At 39.6% G+C, this 22,212-nt stretch overlaps 1 protein-coding gene and 2 long non-coding RNA genes across 8 annotated transcripts in view; 2 read left to right on the forward strand and 1 right to left on the reverse strand.

Moving 5' to 3' along the window:
• The window catches only part of utrn (utrophin), a 231,614-nt gene extending 211,786 nt beyond the window's left edge, over positions 1 to 19,828 (forward strand). For 5 of the 6 annotated variants that reach the window (XM_056270677.1, XM_056270678.1, XM_056270679.1 and 2 more), the window contains 6 exons: positions 8,169 to 8,393; positions 9,298 to 9,517; positions 11,118 to 11,187; positions 11,293 to 11,379; positions 14,603 to 14,628; positions 18,833 to 19,828. In XM_056270677.1, the coding sequence (XP_056126652.1) occupies positions 8,169 to 8,393; positions 9,298 to 9,517; positions 11,118 to 11,187; positions 11,293 to 11,379; positions 14,603 to 14,628; positions 18,833 to 18,841 (637 nt within the window). In that variant the 3' untranslated portion in view covers positions 18,842 to 19,828. The remainder of the gene's footprint in view (positions 1 to 8,168; positions 8,394 to 9,297; positions 9,518 to 11,117; positions 11,188 to 11,292; positions 11,380 to 14,602; positions 14,629 to 18,832) is intronic. The other variant, XM_056270680.1, reaches the window with a different exon arrangement.
• Positions 14,698 to 15,642, forward strand: LOC130104207 (uncharacterized). The gene is made up of 3 exons (XR_008809450.1): positions 14,698 to 14,909; positions 15,003 to 15,155; positions 15,331 to 15,642. It is a non-coding gene; the product is annotated as an uncharacterized LOC130104207 (long non-coding RNA).
• Positions 19,829 to 19,909: 81 nt separating the features above from the next.
• LOC130104208 (uncharacterized) lies at positions 19,910 to 20,086 on the reverse strand. Its single transcript, XR_008809451.1, has 2 exons — positions 20,037 to 20,086; positions 19,910 to 20,003 (listed from the first exon to the last, which is right to left on the reverse strand). It is a non-coding gene; the product is annotated as an uncharacterized LOC130104208 (long non-coding RNA).
• Between the last annotated feature and the right edge of the window lie 2,126 nt (positions 20,087 to 22,212).

The raw sequence follows: 22,212 nt of genomic DNA on the forward strand, positions 1-22,212 counted from the left end.
GTTATTCACACACCATTTGATTAGATGTTGGACATCCTCTCTGTAGGGAGACTCATTGTTTTCTGATATCCTTCCCACTCTAGTGGTGTCACGGCCTACCTGAGCATTGTTTCTGACCATGTCCATCCCTTTATGGCCACCATGTAGCCATCCTCTGATGGCTACTTCCAGCAGGATAATGCACCATGTCACAAAGCTTGAATCATTTCAAATTGGTTTCTTGAACATGACAATGAGTTCACTGTACTAAAATGGCCCCCACAGTCACCAGATCTCAACCCAATAGAGCATCTTTGGGATGTGGTAGAACGGGAGCTTCGTGCCCTGGATGTGCATCCCACAAATTTCCATCAACTGCAGTATGATGATGACACAATATTTTGTAAATAAATTGGAAATATAAGATAAAGTATAATATTTTGATACATATGTGAATGTACACTCACCTAAAGGGTTATTAGGAACACCATACTAATACTGTGTTTGACCCCCTTTCCCCTTCAGAACTGCCTTAATTCTACGTGGCATTGATTCAACAAGGTATTGAAAGCATTCTTTAGAAATGTTGGCCCATATTGATAGGATAGCATCTTGCAGTTGATGGAGATTTGTGGGATGCACATCCAGGGCACGAAGCTCCCGTTCCACCATATCCCAAAGATGCTCTATTGAGTTGAGATCTGGGGACTGTGGGGGCCATTTTAGTACAGTGAAATCATTGTCATGTTCAAGAAACCAATTTGAAATGATTCAAGCTTTGTGACATGGTGCATTATCTTGCTGGAAGTAGCCATCAGAGGATGGGTACATGGTGGCCATAAAGGGATGGACATGATCAGAAACAATGCTCAGGTAGGCCGTGGCATTTAAACGATGCCCAATTGGCACTAAGGGGCCTAAAGTGTGCCAAGAAAACATCCCCCACACCATTACACCACCACCACCAGCCTGCACAGTGGTAACAAGGCATGATGGATCCATGTTCTCATTCTGTTTACGCCAAATTCTGACTCTACCATCTGAATGTCTCAACAGAAATCGAGACTCATCAGACCAGGCAACATTTTTCCAGTCGTTAACTGTCCAATTTTGGTGAGCTCTTGCAAATTGTAGCCTCTTTTTCCTATTTGTAGTGGAGATGAGTGGTACCCGGTGGGGTCTTCTGCTGTTGTAGCCCATCCGCCTCAAGGTTGTGCGTGTTGTGGCTTCACAAATGCTTTGCTGCATACCTCGGTTGTAACGAGTGGTTATTTCAGCCAAAGTTGCTCTTCTATCAGCTTGAATCAGTCGGCCCATTCTCCTCTGACCTCTAGCATCAACAAGGCATTTTCGCCCACAGGACTGCCGCATACTGGATGTTTTTCCCTTTTCACACCATTCTTCGTAAACCCTAGAAATGGTTGTGCGTGAAAATCCCAGTAACTGAGCAGATTGTGAAATACTCAGACCGGCCCGTCTGGCACCAACAACCATGCCTCGCTCAAAATTGCTTAAATCACCTTTCTTTCCCATTCTGACATTCAGTTTGGAGTTCAGGAGATTGTCTTGACCAGGACCACACCCCTAAATGCATTGAAGCAACTGCCATGTGATTGGTTGATTAGATAATTGGATTAATGAGAAATTGAACAGGTGTTCCTAATAATCCTTTAGGTGAGTGTATATAGTTCATCCAAGTATATTTGTAGAATAATTATGTGTGACCCTGGACCACAAAACTAGTCACAAGGGTCTTTTTTTTTTAAATGTAGATGTATACATCACATGGAAGCTGAATAAATAAGCTTTCCATTGATGTAATAGTTTGTTAGGATATGACAATATTTACTATACAACTATTTTTAAAAATCTGGAATCTGAGGTTGCAAAAAAAAATTAAACATTGAGAAACTTGGCTTTAAAATTGTCTATTTATGTTTGCGCTTGTGCGGAATCCACTCACAAAAATATATTTTTTATATATTTATGGTAGGCAATTTAAAAAAATATCTTCATGGAACAGGATCTTTACTTAATATCCTAATGATTTTTGGCATAAAAGAAAAATCGATAATTTTGACCCATACAATGTACTGTTGGCTATTTCCACAAATATACCTGTGCGTCTTGTGACTGGTTTTGTGGTCAAGGTTCACATATATTTGTTTTTAAAAAAAGTATGAAAAAACATGAATTTGGCTTGATTTTTCGTTCAGGGGTAGAAAATGGTAGCCTCGTGAGACCATCCTGATCTCGCGAGCTTTCAAGGTTTCACTCGCAGATCAGTCTGGATACTTTCCGTTAAAGAAAATTTGGGAGCAGTTCACCAAACGAACGTCCAATCAGCGTTGGCTTTGAGGCGGGTTGAGGTGTGACGCAACGAGAAGCGCGTCAGTTCAGTCTAAAGAACATGTCGGCTTCAGCGGATGAAACTAGCATCAGCGTGGCTATCGAGCAAGTTTTATCGGAATTACAGAGTATTTCTTCACTGAAAGAAGAGCAAAACACTGCTCTGGAGGCTTTTCTCAGAGGAAAAGATACGCTCTGTTAGTACGTCATATGCTTCGTTGATCTGATTGGTTGATTTGGCCCGTCTATCACCAACATAGGCCAATCAGCTAACCAGTATTTTCGCTCCTTACCAAAACTACTTCAACGGAAGGTTTCCAGATGGATATGCGGAGCAAATCCATCTGGCGGAGTCAGGTTAAGAAAATGGATAAACAGCTGGAATATTCGACTTCCACGTGTAGGCAGGCAAGAAACGACCTTCTCCGATGATTGGGCGACCAAAGATCAAACCATGCCGTCACTGACAGTCATCTTTGATATAATTTCCTGTTTTCTTTTTGTTTGTTTTTTTGTTTTGTTCTCTCCATGTTTTTCCGTCGTCTCTGGTCGAAAGATGTGAACAAGCCCATATTTACCCGCTCCTCGAAGAAATCAGGACAGAAGTGGTGGAAAGTGGACAAAAGAGACGGATTGAAACACCAGGTGTAAACGGATATGTGTCTCCCTCGTCTACTTGTGATACAATCGATCAAAAAGCATCTTAAAAACAGGGCCAGAGATGTGCTAGCATTTGTGGACAGTTTATCCTACAGTTAGATCAAGTAAGAGTGTGATGTTGTAAAGTGCAGAGAATGTTGAGCAACAATAATCTGGGGCCATTGGCAATCTTTGCCTTAAAGGGGTTAAGAGTTGAGTGCCATTTGTTGATTGGTCTCTCGTTGAAAACACATGCCTATCGTAAGAGATCTTCACAGATCCAGTGTCAGTAGTAAAGGGCTATTAGAGTTGTGAAATGTATCGGCTCACTCTAGTGTGAGAGTTAGACAGGTAGAGTGAGTAATAGGCCGATAACAAGGAGACGGCGAGTGATTCCAGCTCTCTCTGTGACTTTGTTTTGCTAATGGACCTGCTGGGAGCCGCGCTCCTTTCGACAGCTCCTATTGACTTAAATTAGTCCATTTTATTGTTTCGTTTCTCCCCCAATTTTTTGTCTGAAAAAAACCCTTTGTGTGAAATGAGAAAGCGCGATCGGAAAACCTAGAAGAAGAGAAATGAAGACAAAAGATTTATCGAGTGGCAGAAGAAAATTGGGACGTTGAAACTAAGTGAACGTAGAGGAACATCCCTGAAAGAGAGACAATAGTTTCATAAGGAAAGAGGAACTTTGAAGTGAGTGTGTCTGAAGAATATTGTGAAGGTTATTCATTAATGGTGTTCGAGGAAAGTATCACTATTACATTTACTTTTAATGGTCAAAAGGGAACTTGGTCAAAAAGACAACATTGTGTGCCGGTTAGAGGCCAGTTCACATTGAACCAACGGCAACACACACGTTCATTGGGTTTTGTCTGATCAGTGTGTTACCCCTGCATATGAATCTGTTGCCATTGGTCAGTGCTTGTTTTCGCCAATTGAACATGTTCAATCAGGTTTTGTCAGGTCATGGCATGTCGGAAAAGTGACATACTTTGGTTGATGTCTGTTGGTGCCGCGTGAATTGGCCTTAAAATGGGTAAATACCTCTCACATTGTCTTTAGAAACTTAATAAATCTAGTTCCACTTGCCATTTTCATATTGCTTATCCATATCTTAGAATACAGGATCTTGCTCTTTTCAAATAATAACGAATTGAAACGATGCAAAAACAAACTGTCATAGTTATGACATCACGTCAGTAAACTCATTAGCATGTGCCCGCCCACCTGAACTACTCATTTGCATATAGAAGCCTTAAAGGCACAGTAGCATTTTGACAGCTGGTTTAATTCGATCAGTGGTAGGAAACTTACTAAAGGATGTCTGTTTGGGGTGCGGGAGTTAATTAAGTGCACTTGAAATGCTTCAAAAGTGCAGAATATGCCCATTTAAGAGTTTGGCACACCACGCGCTCATCATTAAAGTCTTCCGAGGTTGTTTTATACTGATCTGGACGTGTTGAGGCGAGCTCAGCGGGTGTCCTTCACAGAACAAGCGTATGATAATTACAGAGCTAATAAGCCGTTGCCTGGCCTTCCTCCTCAGAGGGAGGTCTGAGTCTCAAATCTGCGCTGATGCTACACTAGAGATCAAACATGAAACTATTACTGCCATATGCAGTCGGATATTTACTCTGATCAAGGTCATACGTATGCACACGCATGGGGATGTATCGCACAAACGTGTGCAGATCAAAACAAAAAAGTGTTTAAAAAAACAAACACTGCTTTTTAAAAACAATGTAGAGACTTTTTCTGTGACTGATGGAAAAAATACAAACTTTTAAACAAACATTGCTGTTTTCCCTTCTTAATAAGGGAAATATTTGATAGATATTTGAAATATGAGAGGTGGGTGTCTGGATGTTCATCTGAGGTTGTGAAACCTTGACTGTCAAACGCAGTTTCGGAATGCGTGTTATTTTTCCAATAAACAACACTGAGTGTTACAATAAAGTACAATAAAGAAGCCAAAGAAACTTTCAAGTGATCGCACCTGAAAGCAAGGCAGACAGAGAGAGCGAGAGGTGAAGAAGGGATGAAGGGGAAGTAGACGCCGGCCGTCGGGGGAGTTTCTCCGGTGATGGTGTTTTAGATTGAATGTGACGGCTGGGACACGGACTCGTGACTGATGCTGTGTGGAGACAGATGTGACACCTGCGCACAGGGCTGTCTCTCCTCGGCCAAATCCTTCATCTCTCTACAGAATCTGTCCCTCTTTACACAAGTACTTCATGCACCTCTCTCAAATGTCCCTCTTTTCTTTGTGTGTTTGCAGCACTGATATTCCTCGGATGTATATTACAGTTATTATGTGAATATCATGGACACATGTATAGAAAGACTGGAATAAGAAATGTTTATTTTCCATATAAATAAGACCTTTTTAAGATTTTCTTTTCATTGTGCCTTTTGTTTTTATATTAATAATAATAATAATATTTATCTTTATATATATACAGTATATTTATTGCTGTACTGAGAATGAGATTCTTTTGCAATTTGCTAATAAAAATCAGGGGGGTTATGTGCTTAATTGCCATGAAAAATAATGTGGAAAAAGCTCTAATGATCCTTAAAATAGGTTAAAACCCAGATATTTCATAACAATTTTCATGTGAATCACAAGTTATGTAACTGATATTTATTTATGTACAAACAAGTATTTAGACATTTAAGCCACACTTAAAGGAACACGCCGACTTTTTGGGACTTTGGCTTCTTCACCGTATCCCCCAGAGTTAGATAAGTCCATGCATACCCTTTTCATCTCCGTGCGTGCTGTAACTCTATCTGACGCACCCACCGCTAGCCTAGCTTAGCACAAAGACTGGAAGTAAATGGCTCCGGCTAGCATACTAATCCCAATAAGTGACAAAATAACGCAAACATTTTCCTATTTACATGTTGTGTTTTGTATAGTCACAGAGTGTACAAATAACAAGGTCATATGAGACACAGACATCTTTTAACCGTATAAATATATTCTCAGAAGGAGAAGCACTGCTACTTGGTTGAATTCTATGAAACTTCATGGTATTACCTGGTCTCCCCTGTTTAATGTCGCAGCTCTTTACAATACAGCGAACACCCATGATTGTAAACTATGCTTTTACTATCTAGTAATTGCTGACTCTATTACTCCAACTCTGCACGAACTTTCTGCTCCTCATCACGGTGCGTCTCGGGTGCTGCGGTAGTCACTCCGCCCAAGTAGCAGTGCTTCGCCTTCTGAGAATATAGTTCCCAATATTTATACGGTTAAAAGATGGCTGTGTCTCATATGGCCTTGTTTTTTGTACACTCTGTGACTAAACAAATCACAACATGTAAATAGGAAAATGTTTGCGTTATTTTGTCACTTATTGGGATTAGTATGCTAGCCGGAGCCATTTACATCCAGTCTTTGTGCTAAGCTAGGCTAGCGGTGGGTGCGTCAGATAGAGTTACAGCACGCACGGAGATGAAAATGATATGTATGGACTTATCTAACTCTGGGGGATACGGTGAATAAGCCAAAGTCCCAAAAAGTCGGCGTGTTCCTTTAAAAATGTCTGAACGTCATTACATTATATAAAAATATCAAAGCAAATGCTATTTTAAACACAAGCCTCCTTTTCAAACTAAATAATTCTTAAACTTAAACTTTATTTGTGAAATGATAAAACAGATTAGTATTGAAAAAGAAGACAAAGGTTGGTAACGTGTAGTTACTACATGTACTTCTATAGTAATAACAGTACATTATGCATAATTACAACTAACCCTAACTCTATAGTACATGTAGTTAATTGTACACATGTAGTTAATTAATATTACTCAGTACTTATTTGAGTAAGTATAATGTATCTGTCACCTTAAAATAAGGTGTAACCCGAAGGTATTATGGACTACACCTGTGGTAACCAAAACTGCTGGGACATGTGAGGAGACTAAAAATCCCCAGTTGAAACCACCAGTTTGACTCAGAAAAGTGAAGCTAATTTTGTGAAAAGCTTTTTGCAGCATTTGTTAGAGGATTACATATATATATTTCCCTATACATTTTTAAGTGTGGCCTATGTGTGCAACTGCTTAAATATCCCCTGTGTCACTTGTATCATCTTAGCTAAAGCTTTTGCTGCCTTGCGAGCACTACCCTTTCCTTCAGGAAATGCAGATATCCTCCGTCTGCTGTCTCCCAGCCGTGTTTGGTTGGTTTATTCAGCATCTGCTGGTGTTGGCAGGTTGTTAGCAGAGACCCTGTGATGCAGTGCCCACGTAATCTCTCTGATTAGTCTTTGTGTGTGTGCATCCAGATGAGTGTTGGATTCAGGATCAGAGCGCATGTGAACACACACCTGAGACTCATTGTGCACACAGCTGTTTGGACAGCACACATCCAAAACCTCCTACATTTCTCCAGTCAGCCTCACTTTCACCTGTCGGCTCTTCAGATCTCAGCGTTTGCATCCCGCTGCGGCGTAGGAACATGTTAATTATGCTTCTGTCTGTTATAGTTTACATGCTGCGACAGCATCAGCCTTGCTGTGACTATTGCTTATGCTTAGGGTTTGTGCAAATCCCTAAAGCAAAGTATTACACTTTGGTGTATAACTTGTGTAATGGAAGCAAGTTAGTAAGAGCTGTGTGTGTAAACCTCACTCCCCGAGCGACTGGCGCTAGAGACTGCGGTCTTGTTAGCGCGTCCGCCCCCCATGCCGGATCGAGTCCCGCTCGGAGCTGGTCGAGTAGGACCGGTTACACTTGTTCCATTAATGCTACTGAAATATGAATGTTTTTCCAGTTTGTTGAGGAGAGGTATGCTATTACTTTTCTAAGCAAACACTATTTTGTCATTTTTATGGTGGAGAATGCGGGCAAGAAAAGACGCTATAGAACTCCTGAGTAAAACAAATCATTTTAGACATTATTTAGCTGTAAAGTTCTTAAATTTAAGGTAAATATTTTTTAGGAAGGAAATAGTTTTTTTTGCTAGTTTTTTTTTTCCTTCCCCTGTGTTGTCTTGTGTGACATACTTGTATGCTGCAACCAGATTGCCTTGGGGAAATGTATAAAGATGAACTGAACTGAAAAATCATGTATCTAGAGACCAGAATATTGAGACAGTTTTTTCTTTTCTTAGTAGCTAGTTTTGTGCAATTACGTCTGAAAATGTGAACATTGAATGTTTCTAACTCATTCTCTGTATTGTTCTGTAGGGATGAGGAACACACTTTAATCCTGCAGTACTGTCAGACTTTGGGAGGGGAGGGCTCATCCTTCAGCCAGCCCCCAACCCCCGCCCACATCTCCAGGAGCCCCGCCCACAACACCCACAGCCCCGCCCACCTGCTCCAGAGCCCCGCCCAGATCCTGCAGGCCGTGGAGAGGGAGGAGCGCGGAGAACTGGAGCGGATCATCGCGCGACTGGAGGAGGAGCAGCGGTAGGTCACTCATCAGTTGTGTAGTGAGTGTGTTACCGTATGTGGCCACACTGCAGTGTGTTACAGTTATTGAAGTTGAATATTTCATAATAAAAAATCACTCAAATTATGCAAAAGCAAATTTTATCAAACTACGTGTTGTAGTATGACCAGTAGGAGACAATTGATGTGTGAACTGAATTTGGTCACACTGCAGTGTGTAACATTGACTATTTTTGTAGTAACGCTTTTCGGGTTTCTACAACGATAACGATTAACATTTAGTTTTAAAATTCCCAATAAATGTAAAAGAATAGCAGAGTCCACTCACACCACAACTATAATGATAACAGCTCAGAGGAACTGTGTCGTTGGAAGATTTTCACTTTTAGAACGATTTTTCCCAGCGGATGAGTGATAAAAATATTGAATCCAACCTGCTTTAAAGAGCTTACGCATTAAAGCGACAGAGGACAAAACTCATAATAAACAGACCGTTATAGTGCATTGGTGTGGATGCTGATATAGTTATCGTTATTTCTATAGTTATCATTCTTGGTGTGAGCAGGCATTGTTTGCTCATTGATAGAACACAAATGAATTGTTTCACTTTTAATTTAGTTAATGTGACAGTTACAATTATTCAGTGAAAGTGCTTCGCCATAAGAAAGGTTTGGTTATGATTCACATCAGTTTAGTTGTATGTCTAGTTCTGTTTTTGGCAGTGGTCTGTGTTCTCTAGCCGTCTAACAATAGGCTGAGTGTCCCTGTAGGTTCACTTTTCTTCATTGCCTTTCAAAGCCAGAACATAAAAGACAGCCCCAGCATCCAACGGTCATAACTCAAACTCACAACAAACAAAAAGCCCCAAACTCACCTTTATATATATGGCATATAAACACACTCTCGGCCTCGGTGTGTTCAGGAGCCTGCAGAGGGAGCACGAGCAGTTGCGGCAGCAGCACGTTCAGTCCGGCACAGGAGCCACAGCTGTTAGCGGAGCGCCTGAGGAAGCGGACCTGTTAGCTGAAGCTAAACTCCTGCGACAGCACAAGGGCCGGCTGGAGGCCCGCATGCAGATACTGGAGGACCACAACAAGCAGCTGGAATCACAGCTCTGCCGACTACGCCAGCTGCTGCATCAGGTAACAAGCCGCCTACCGAGACGCCATTTTAAGCTATCAGAGGTTTCAAACATCTGCCTTCCGAAGGCTGGAATACACTACATGACTATTGCCAAGATTTGAGCCTTCTTTAGGAGTCAACACTCAAGTCAGTCTTCATATTTGAGTTGACAGATGGATGTTCGTGTCAGAACCACTATAAAACCAAACCTTAAATTATATGTTTATCTCTGTAAAGCTGCTTTGAAACAATCTACATTGTTAAAAGCGCTGTATAAATGAGGATGACTTGACTTGACTGATAAATTCATTCCAGTCTGAGCTGATCAAACATGTTTGATATTGTGCGCCGATTCATGCTTCATTTGTCATGCGTCTGTGGTGAAAACAAGCTCAAGATATTTTTTCACGTTTTCTTTTACGACATACAACATGGACGTTAAGCATCATCAGCCGAACAGGTGAACTCATCTACTCACTAGTTGTTGTGTTTATAATCGTGCTCTTGTAAATATTTCTAACTCACATTTTTCAACTTGTAGATTTTAAAGACTGAACGAGTTTTTAGAAGCGTAGAGATTGTGACATCGAGGATGTGCCACTGTGGTGTAGTTCGTTCATAGCCTACTTTAGCTTTTTGCTTCTGACTATTGAATTCCGGCTTCAACATTCATAAAACTTGAATTCACTTGTGAAGATTATCTAGATGTGTAAAAACCATAAACCTCTGCTGATCACAGAGCTTATTTTCTCCAATAATCCAAAATGAAAGTCAAATACAAATATGTCGTCCCTGCAGCGCTTTATTGGAATAAAGCTTGAATCTTGTGAAGACAAACTTTTAACTATCAGAATTTAAGCCTTGCATCTTATAACTGTCCACTCTTTGAATATGCATCATACCGTCCCCGTGGTGTGAAGCTGAGACTAACATCACCTGTCTCAGGTTCAGTTCCAGCTCTATTTCGCTGTATAAACTGCTATTGTTCCATCCTTCAATGGCCTTCATGGTTTAACAGGCAATGCCAGGGAGTCCAACAGCCGCCAATAGTGTTGTGAATCAAGCACAGGCGTTCAATGAGCCTTGATTTAGAGTAACAGTAATTTATTGGGTCTCCTGAGGGCCAGATTCACTGCACTGAGCCTCAGTTAAGCCAGATGGTCTTGTCAAAGGCTCTTAGCTAAATAAACACAATATAACTGGGTATCCAAAAAGGCCAACAAGACTGGCATTCCAGTCTGACATTTCTGGCTGCCTTGCTTTGACCTAGAGGAAGACTATAAGCAGTAATGACTTCTCACACATGCCAAATAAATCTGTCTGTGAGGAGCTGCTGATAATATATATATGTATGATGCTGTATTGTATAAGAGGGTACGATATTAACAAAAAATGATGACTTGATATGTTCTGGGATTTCGACGGTGACGTGTGTTTTTGTGAGGTCTATATGTATCATGGACAACTGACTCCAAAAGCTTCTCATATTCCTCATTTAATCAATAAATTGAATTCAAATAATAAAACTATAGGATGTTACCAATCAAATGAACTCAACAAAATCAATACATACATATCACGCACCCCTAGTTTTTAAACCATGCCTATCTCTCTTTCTAGCCTGAGTTAAATGGCACGTCGTCCTCCGGCTCTCTCCATCAGGATACAGCAGGACATCCCGAGCTCCCAGGTACACAGACACACTCACACCGCAGGGTGATTATGCTGAGGGCTCTGATTGACTTCTTTATGTTATAATCTGTTGAGTGTATTCTGTGTGTGTGTGTGTTCTCAGATGAGTTTTTCCGTCAGTATGCTAGCAGTAACTCTGATCTGGCTGAGGTTATGGAACAGATTAACCACAGTTTTCCTGCATGCTCTCGTAAGTCTTAACGCTCTGACTTTCCCGCTCTCAATCCGTCTCTCAGCATGCGAGCTAATACTCCGCTGTCTTCTGGGTTTTTGAACTCCTTCCTTCCTTTGTTTCCCAGTTTGTAGTGAAGTCTTTGGCTGCGTCCCAGTAGAGCGCAACAGTGGGGGTCTGGAAGTAAAAATCCATTAAATTTTCTTCATAGAGAAACCATTTTTAAATGAAAAGACACTTTTCAGCCAAATTCATTTAATTGCTAAGTTAAAATGCTGTACTACACTACCCATAATCCTGAAGAGAAATCGACCAATCGGTAGTCAGTGTTAACTTTGTGAGCATAGTAGTTTGGGCTTACAACTTTTTAATACTTTATTTTTTAATGCCTATGAAGAAAATGAATGATAAAAATACTGATAAAGTGATAAAGTCATCAGTAAAAGTATCTCCTCTTGTGCACACTCTACTATATACTTAAAGTATGTACTTCACCGTTAGTATTTTGAAAGCTAGAACTGGAACAAGCTAACATGCCATTCTTGGTGCTGCGTTTACATTTGCATCTTAGCAATCATTTTACTTTGCTTTTGGGTTTGTAGTGTTATGAAACCCTCCAGTTTTCAACACAGTGAAAAGAGTAGGAGGCGAGGAGAGAACACACAGTTGTGTCTGATCCACAGTTTTATCTCACTTTTATGGAGTTAATGGCGTCAAAGTTTCTCATAAATGCACGCTGCTATTCATAACTGCACTCATCAAAATGCCCTGTATTATGAGAGTTCACCGTGCATTACACAAATGCACACAGCTCATTTTATCTAGTTTAATGCATATGCAAGCCGCTTTAATTTGCATCATATAGTATGTGAATGTGCATTTGCATTTTTAATAACTGTTATTCACTCAGTGGATGTGGTTTGATGAATGAACACACTCACAGTGAGAGTGGATGTCGTTTGTGTCCATGACTATCAGATTGTCTCAGTCCACCGCTTTATAAATCTTGAAACTCTCACGTGAAAAATGCTCGTTGTCATGAATAATTATGAGACAGCGCCTTCTCATTGGATGAAGCCACGCGATCACATGAATAATTATAAGCGCTGCTGACTTGTTTGAACCTGCAAGACAAAAATAACAGATACATTGTCCAACATTGTGTGTTTCATTTCCCACATTCTTTTTGCAGTACTAACAATTTTTTTTAAAGTCAAAAGTGACTCAGGGAATGAAATTACCACCTGCCACCGTTCAAATGCAGGGTTTGTTTTGTTCACTGATGGGTAATTTTACTCATACCAACCATTTTGATAGGCAACCTGTATAACATCTCAAATTTGCATTTAGCAACCATGCATGCTTGAAGATGCCATTCAGTTGTCCAATGCATTGCACTGTATTACAGACTAGCCCTAGTATTTAGGATGGACAGCATGCAAATTATCGTTCTCTTTCACTTATCAATCTAAACACTGTTCAGTTTTTGTGAACCGATTTAAGGTAATTCACCTTTGGCTAAGCTCCGCCCCCCTTAGTTACTGTCGCTATGTCCGTCAAGCTACGCCGCTCTCACGCACACACCATGTTCTCAAGCAGTGAAAAATACATCGCGGAGCAGAGAGGAGACTGACAACAGGCTGACAGACCAGGTTACTTTTCGGTTAATTTTGATACTAAACAAAGTCTCACCTTTCAAATTTGGTCATTTTTTAAAAGAAATGTAAACAATAATGTTGGACTGTGGCAACACGGTTGGCGGTAACGTTAGTCACCTTCAAAACTACCACAGCGTGTCTGTAACATTAACGTTAGGTGTTTGTATCTTGAATAACAAAGTTAGCTAACATCCAGCCGCTACTCAAAACATACAATCCTGACTTACGTTAACGTTACGTGATAACTAAACTATCGCTAAGCTGGCTTGCTAGCACCTTTCTTCATTAATTAGGGTAACGTTAGAAAACCGAAATCATAACCTAACAGCATAACACTGTCTAACTAGTATAACTTCACATTAGGTTAAAAGCAACATTTACTTTAGAGCACACAAGTGAGCTTGTTGAGGGGTTTAACGTAGCTGACTGTGAGGACGTCCACAGAGTTTAATCCAAAGACGACACTTGTCAGGATTTGACTTCGGTTTTGGGAAGGAAAAAAACGGACACCCCCCTCCAACCTCTCTGGAAAACGCGTATCTGTGTTACAAATGCCCCAGGCACAACGTTTAACCATATTTTTGATAAAACTACGATGGTAATAATAGCCTGCTGAGACCAAAAATATGGAGCGCTGTGAAAAAGTGTCAGACCTCTGTGGGAGCGCCTTCTTGGCTGCGCTGTGATTGGTCAATCTACATTCTAGGGTGTGGCTTAGCCAAAGGCGAATTGCTTACTCAATCAAAGAATAGAAATCATTTGTGCTCTCAGATATTTGTCTCAGATGGAAATAGCGTACGGAGTGGACTAGGCTTTATGGCTGTATTTTAGTCAAAAATCCATTCCAATCTGGTTGCGTCTTCCTCCATATAATCCGTGTTTTATGGACATCCCAGACTCCCTCAGGGACCTCGCCTTACAGCTGTCAGTCGGCTAAAGACGCCACTCTTCCGCCTTTGAAAACCCCTGTTCCTGCAGTCTGGGAGCTTTGATTGGGTATTATGTTTGTAATTGCTGTTGTTTCAAAGAAAATCGGTTTCTGAAGCCTTTAGAGACTCCATTTTATGAGTGTTTTTATTACCTCAAAGTTGCTGATAAGATTTTATTGTTATTGTGGAACTTCATTTTGAATTCCACCCAGACTTTGGCTCGCATTGTTAGCTCGAAACTCAGTCGAATATTGATCTTGGCACATTGTCGTTTTACTGGATTGGGCCCTTGTGTGCGGTGAGATTCGGTCTGGGAGAAGACATGGAGCCATTTCCATGTTCTTTGTTTGATGGGAAAGTTTTAATGAAGGACAGAGGCACAGGTGATATGAGGGTTAGGAGTCGTCTCACTTGTGTTTGCTGTCGTCTCCCTGTAGATTTCATTAAAGTGCTTCTCTCAGTGTTCAGAAGAGCAATCCCATGAGTCTGAGCTTCAACGCTCTAAATTAAAAGGTTTGCCATTGTGGGGAGTCTGCATGTGTTGTTCTCGTCAGGACTGTCTTAGTTGGGATAGCTGTTATATTGTCCTAACTCTCTCTCTCTCTCTCTCTCTCTCTCTCTCTCTCTTTGTTTTTTCCCTTCTGGGTTCTGAAGCATCAAGTGTGTCCTCAAGGCCAAAGGTAAGCACATCACAGTAAAAACACTCCACAGTAGACCTGTATGATAAATCATCATTTGAAAGTAACTTGATGCTCAAATAAAGATTGTATCAATTACATCGTTACACCAGTAGGTGCCGATAAGTGACTGTTCATTTTTGTCATTCATTCAAGAGATTTGTTTAAATATTCTGATTCATCCAGTAATGAAACAAGTGAAGTCTTTATGAGTGAGTCTTTGAATCATTCATTCAAAAGATTTGTTCAAAAACGCTGATTCATCCAGTAATGAAACAAGTGAAGTCTTTATGAGTGAGTCATTGAATCATTCATTCAAGAGATTTGTTCAAATATTCTGATTCATCCAGTAATGAAACAAGTGAAGTCTTTATGAGTGAGTCATTGAATCATTCATTCAAGAGATTTGTTCAAAAACACTGATTCATCTAGTAATGAAACAAGTGAAGTCTTTATGAGTGAGTCATTAAATCATTCATTCAAGAGATTTGTTCAAAAACGCTGATTCATCCAGTAATGAAACAAGTGAAGTCTTTATGAGTGAGTCATTGAATCATCCATTCAAGAGATTTGTTCAAAAACACTGATTCATCCAGTAATGAAACAAGTGCAGTCTTTATGAGTGAGTCATTGAATCATCCATTCAAGAGATTTGTTCAAAAACACTGATTCATCCAGTAATGAAACAAGTGCAGTCTTTATGAGTGAGTCATTGAATCATTCATTCAAGAGATTTGTTCAAAAACACTGATTCATCTAGTAATGAAACAAGTGAAGTCTTTATGAGTGAGTCATTAAATCATTCATTCAAGAGATTTGTTCAAAAACGCTGATTCATCCAGTAATGAAACAAGTGCAGTGTTTATGAGTGAGTCATTGAATCATTCATTCAAGAAATTTGTTCAAAAACACTGATTCATCCAGTAATGAAACAAGTGCAGTGTTTATGAGTGAGTCATTGAATCAGTCATTCAAGAGATTTGTTCAAAAACGCTGATTCATCCAGTAATGAAACAAGTGCAGTGTTTATCAGTGAGTCATTGAATCATTCATTCAAGAGATCGTTCAAAAACGCTGATTCATCCAGTAATGAAACAAGTTTTTATGAGTGAGTCATTAAATCATTCATTCAAGAGATTTGTTCAAAAACACTGATTCATCCAGTAATGAAACAAGTCTTTATGAGTGAGTCATTGAATCATTCATTCAAGAGATTTGTTCAAAAACGCTGATTCATCCAGTAATGAAACAAGTGAAGTCTTTATGAGTGAGTCATTAAATCATTCATTCAAGAGATTTGTTCAAAAACGCTGATTCATCCAGTAATGAAACAAGTCTTTATGAGTGAGTCATTGAATCATTCATTCAAGAGATTTGTTCAAAAACGCTGATTCATCCAGTAATTCATTCAAATTAACTGAATACATTTTAAACAGACTGCAGCAAATAACATTTTGTCAGAACCTCTAGTAAACAATGTTATTTTGTTTAGTTGTGTATTCAGAATCGTAGGGGGAAAAAATTTGATGATTTAATTCAGTATCGTGCAGCTCTTCTCCACAGCAATTCATACTGACCACAAAGAGAAAGGGAATAGCTGAGGTTGTAACACCATTTTGCACCAGTTTTCTTATCCTATCTACTTGCAAATAGGTCTCTGAAAGCACTGGACATATTTGTTCCATTAGTGCGCTTGAACCAGCTCAGATGGAAACACTATCAATCAAGTTTCTGTTAATGAGAAATCTTAGTGATGAGCTTGTATGCGAAGATCCATCACAGACGATAGTCTGGCATCTCCATATGTTACATTTCTCTGATGATTTATTGACTGGTTTTATTAGAAAATGTTGGCTTTGAAGCATTTGCATTATCAAAGGTTGTGAATTAAAAATCAGTTCTTATTCAGGAAAGTTTTAGCCTGACTTCGTCATACTCATATTCTAGTCAGAATGTGAGTCTGATACTGCTCCATAGGGCTTTGATTATGAGGCGTGTCTTAACCAAACCAGGGGGAAAAAAAACTCTGCACTCAATTGGATAGACCTTTAACCAATCAGAGCAACGCAGTAAGTGTTTTTTATGAGCTACGCAAATTGTCAACAGAACTCAACTGCACGCACGCTGGAAGAAGTAGTAAAATAACGAGTGTTGCTTCTTTTACTTGGTCCTCCATGAGTGCGACCAAAGGAGAAACCACAACGACCGCAGGGTTTTCATTGCGTCCCGTCTTCTTAGTGACCATCGGAGCCAGCTGATGAATTAAACTTTTGCCGAATCCCGTGGGAAGGACGGCAAACACATCTTTCCGATCGACAAATGCCTTGATTGCAGTTCTCTGTTCGTCTTTTAAAATGAATGCGCTGTCGATTTCTTTTACAACAAACGCAATAGCGGAATCTCTACATCTCAGTTCTCCAGCTGCAGTCATCTCTGAGGGAAACCAGTTCAACCCAAGCGCTCTTTGATAACGTGATGATTACGTAACTGCAGATCATCTGTCCATCATCGTATAAAGCCCGCCCTGGCAATTTGATTGGCCTGACGATTCCTGAACCGATCATAATTACTCCTCAATGGATCGAGTCCAGACCGAACTTCCAGTCCAAAAAATGTTGTGGGCGGGGTTCGGGCTGGCATCCAGGCTAGGGAAGTTTAAATAAATAAAAAGAAATGATGCCAAATTATTTACAATAGGTTTGATTCTGTTATCGGTTCTGATGTTTAGTCAGACTCATGAATCAGTCCCAAACTCATGAGCTCTTTCTTTGAAGAAGTGCAACGATTCACTTACAGACATCACTTGCTTACTCAAGCCATTACCTTCATTATGTCCAGCTTGAAATGAGCTGAACTACTGTGTTTGGTGACCCCATGAAATCCAAACTGTGAATGTACAAAGTCAAAAGAGTGCTGGGAGTTATAAAACATCAAATAATGTTAACATTTTTTAACTCATGGTTCCATGTTGTCTCGAAGTCCATGTTTTTTTCTAAATGGGTTATTAGTTAGTAGTTTCTGTGGTTGTGGCTCCTAAACGGGCTTAAAGACGGCTGTCGTCACCAGTGTTGGGCATGTTACTTAAAAAAAGTAATTAGTTATAGTAACTAGTTACTTCTCACTAATAGTATAACTGAGTTACATCATTATAAAAGTAACTAGTTACCAGGGAAAGTAACTATTGTGTTACTTTTTAATAAAATGTTTAAATATGTGAAATAACTTGGATGCCCCCAATATTAAATATGTTAAATGAATGAAATGGACACTAAATAGAATCAATTATTATCATAAAACATTGTACACTAATCTACACTATTATAATGTTGCTGTGGGACCATGTGAGAGACACCTTTTAAATTCAAGATTGTAAATATTTTCATTGATCATCTCACAGTGTGTTTGATGCTGCGATCTACGTCCACTGACTAGCCAATACAAATGCAACATGAAATGGCGTATTGATCAAGACAACATGGCGCTAAAACTTAAAACTACTTTCCTCAAGCTCCTTTTGCAAAACTAGCACTTTTCCCAAACCACGACCGCGTCCATATCCTCCTCTTTCACTCTTGACTAAACTACACCTGCCAAAGTGCGATTCATCTTGCTCTATTTGTTCCCAACTAGCGCATACTGGTGACGTTTTATTCTTCTACACTAACTTGTCCTATCGTACGTTTCAACAGGCGTCATCATACATGCCGTACCCAAGTTTATTAGATCCACGTCATACAGCGTGATTTGTAATGATCTTATAGGATTGCTGAAATCACACAGTCTGTCGAAGGCGTTTGGCTAGGGACTACTGAGGTTGTCTACTCACTAGTCCACTTTTACAGCCTCATTGTGTTTAAACTCGTCCTCTAAATGTAATGCTAAAGTCGCGCAACCGTGATACAGTTTGTTTTTAGACTAGTGCTGATTGTATTTTGGCTTCAAATTGTTTATTCTTGACGAATAAAACGTGTAAGAATCAAACTTTTGTTGGTCAAAGAGCTTATTTTCTGCAACAATTCAAAAGCCAATGAAATAAATCCTATTGGCTTTTTGTCAAGGGAACAGGGGTGATGCGAACCTCCGGGTTGACCCATTAAAATACATAATATCCGCAGCACTGGGTTTCATTGGTACTTACTTCAATGAAGTTCAACATTCAGTTCATGCATTATAGATACTTACACAATGCTTTAATGTTTGTGTCCAGGTGATGTGAAGGTTTTCAGCAGAACATCCCTTTGAAGAGCAAGAAGTCTAACTCGACATGACAAGGAGATTCCCATTCCAGAGATGCAGATTCCCGGCTGTTCCCAAGACAAGAGGTGTTTATCCTCAAACCCAAAGACTCTGGAACAGAACCACACAGTTCATTCAATGGATATTACTACTGCGTCTGTCTGTACTATGCAAGTGTACATTTGATCCACATGTAGATTGTACGTAAGGTGTATCTGCCCATTGTTTTAATACTCGGATGATTATTTAGGGTTATGGGGGCCATTTATCGTGTAACCTGTTTGCTTTTATTTCCATGTTCACCGAGGAACCACACTGCTACCACATATCTTAGACGCAGCTCACATCAGTTGCCGTTCAAATCGCTTAGTCGGAAAACGTCGCAGACATCAGTGGACACGAAGACGAATCGCTCTCGTAATGCTAAACTGTTAGCGCATGTTGCCCCCAGCATTATTCTGTTCGAGTTTTAGCCTGTTTTGACAGTGTTTGCCGTGAAATCTCCCTTTAAAGCATCGTTTTGACAGTTTGTGCCACTGGCAGCAGCGCATATCCGAACCCTCACTGCATTTCTAGAGCGCACGCACAGATGATGTACGACACAAACGCTACAATGCGTCGGAAATACCCTTTTGTGCCTATAAAGCATCCATTCCAGGAGAGGCGAGTGGCCGAGAGATGCCGTACCGCTCAAAATCATGTAGAAAGATTATATTATAAAGACAAATGTAGGAAATATGGATTTTCAGGATGTTTGGCCCAAGAAGATTTATCTTTGTGTAGTATAGTTTTATAAATAAATGTTTAAAAAAAATCAAATAAAATTAGAGAAAGCCATGATTGCCTTGCTACCTCAGACATTATCAATCACTCATTGGTGTGACTGTCGATTGAGTTTCACTCTCCGTTTCCAAAAACAAAAGTAAGGACATCGTCCCATCGGTCGTTCCACAAAGCTACACTGGCTGTGTGATGAGGAAGCTGCCCCTGACAATTACATTGTGCTTTTCTCCCCCCTTGTTTTCCCAGCAGTCCTTTCATTTTTCTACATGGTGTATTTGTGGTGTGCTACCTTCAGTGAAGTGTTAGATTTGAACATTACTGTAACACCTGCGAAACATTGTTCTCCAGCTGATTCTGACCTAGTGAAGTCACCGATGCAGTGCTGTTCTGACCCGAGCTAGAACCATTAAACCCGCCACACTACATGTAATGAGGTTCCACACGTTTTATTCAAAATAAAGTTTTTATAATGAGTGGGCATTTTTGTCCTTCTTGTGAGTCTGTCTTAGTCGCATATTGTCTTATTAAACTGAAGACAGTTCTCACAAAAAAAATGTGTTTTTTGCTGTTATTCCAATCCCTTCCTTTCTTTCTTTTTCTTTCTTTCTTTATTTATTTATTTCCATCACAACATCTGCAGAAAGAAATAATTATTTCTTTCTGTCTGTCTGTGCAGATATTGTGTAAAATGTACACGCTGCTCTTTTCCATACAGTTAAATCAAATGCCGTCAAGGTCCAAAAATGAGAGAAAGCAACCTAAAATATCATAAAAGTAGTCAATGAGATGTAAATATTTGATTCAATTAATTAATAAAAAATGTGAGCAACAATAATTACAACAATAGTGTTTGAGTACACTACAAAACAATTTAGTAACATAAAATGCAAAATGAGGATCTGGCAACAACATTTTGCATGCAAACTACACAACGGTAACATTTAAAATAAATGAGTAAATTGCTCAAACTAGAATAAACATTTCAAGTCTTGTTTGTCAACATGAAATCATAATTCACTGAGTTTCTTAATGCATGTTATTGTGCACAACTCAGCTTTGTTTCATGTTTTACAGTGTCCTTGTTACACGTTACATGTAGTAGTTCCTATAGTAATAACAGTAAATTATGCATAATTACATGCAACTAAACCAAATCCCAATCCTAACCCAGTACTTAATATTACGCAGTACTTAAATGTATAATTACAGTGTAACAAAGGCACCTTAAAATGTAACCAAAATGGGTAACACTTTATTTTGCAGTGTCCTTGTTACACGTTACATTTAGTTACTGTAGTAATTACTATAAACTGTGCATAATTACATGCAACCTAACCCTGTAGCAAGTACATGTAGTTAATATTACTCAGTTCCTAAATGCACAATTACACTGTAACACTGATTCCTTTAAACAAAGTGCAACCCCAAAATGTTTTATACTAAAAATGTGTTTGCAGGTCAAAATATTTCTACATGGTAGGACAAAAAACTGCTTTATGTCAAGAATATTAGCCATGAATTATTAAAATCAGCATTTGTTTCCCTTAAAAGGGTTGCTGTGAGGTAAATGTCAGTGGCTCAACTAATAGTACCAGTGCGTTTGCCTCTGAAGGCAGGAAACACTATTACAGTGGTGAATTGAAAAGCTCGAGGGCAGGAGTGTCACAGCCAAATGCTAACAGAAGCCCACCATTCAAACAAAATGAAAATATTTTTTTCCCTACAAATGTAGATAGAAAACAAGCTTCCGCAGACTCAAAGGAGCAATTTTTCATATTTCACTATAAGCTCGTTTGCATTGTGAACATAAAAAGTGGCACCGTTGACCCATCTTGGCTAGATTTATATTAATCTGCCAGGCTGCAGTAGCAGCTCATATTAACCTGCTCTATCACAAGCTTCAGATGAACCGGAGCTGAACACAGTGGGAAGGTTTTCACCCTGCGTCGTTTTCTTTCACAGCACATTTCTCTGGTGAGTGATTTTATTGGGGAAAAAACCTGTCTAATATCCATATTTTGTTGAAGTGTGTCTCTGCTGGAGTCAGCTCTCACTGAACTCAACATGAATGCAAAATTCACCCTATTTACTTTAATACATCCCTTATTGTGTAATATTCATCAGTGCACGTTATTTCAAATGATATTAAAATCACAAATCTTTTTGTTTTTGTTGTTTTAATCGCCCTCCTCCAAACACCTGATCCTTTAAGGACGTGAAATATGCAACTTGTCTATTCGCAGAGCTCTCCGATCCTTTTACTGTGCCCTTCAAGTGGAGTCGGAAATATCGTAATCACGAATATCAAGCACAAGAATAACCAAACAAAGATGAATGGGACACTGAATTCTCGACGGTACACGAGTTGTGACGCTGAAAAGGAGCATGTTGATTTGAAACATTGTGGAAAAACTGATCTATAACAGGGTTTTTCCTGCATTGAAAATATGTTGCCGGCCGTCAAAATAAATCGTTGTCCTTTCAAAGATTTATCTGATCATATAATGTGACGATGCCTGCCGTTCTGGTACCCGCTGATAGCCGGCTGCTTTAAAACGCTGAGTATTT

Source organism: Rhinichthys klamathensis, unplaced genomic scaffold, assembly GCF_029890125.1.
Source record: "Rhinichthys klamathensis goyatoka isolate OS25496 unplaced genomic scaffold, OSU_Roscu_1.1 h1tg000305l_1, whole genome shotgun sequence".
Classification (NCBI taxonomy): Eukaryota; Metazoa; Chordata; class Actinopteri; order Cypriniformes; family Leuciscidae; genus Rhinichthys; species Rhinichthys klamathensis.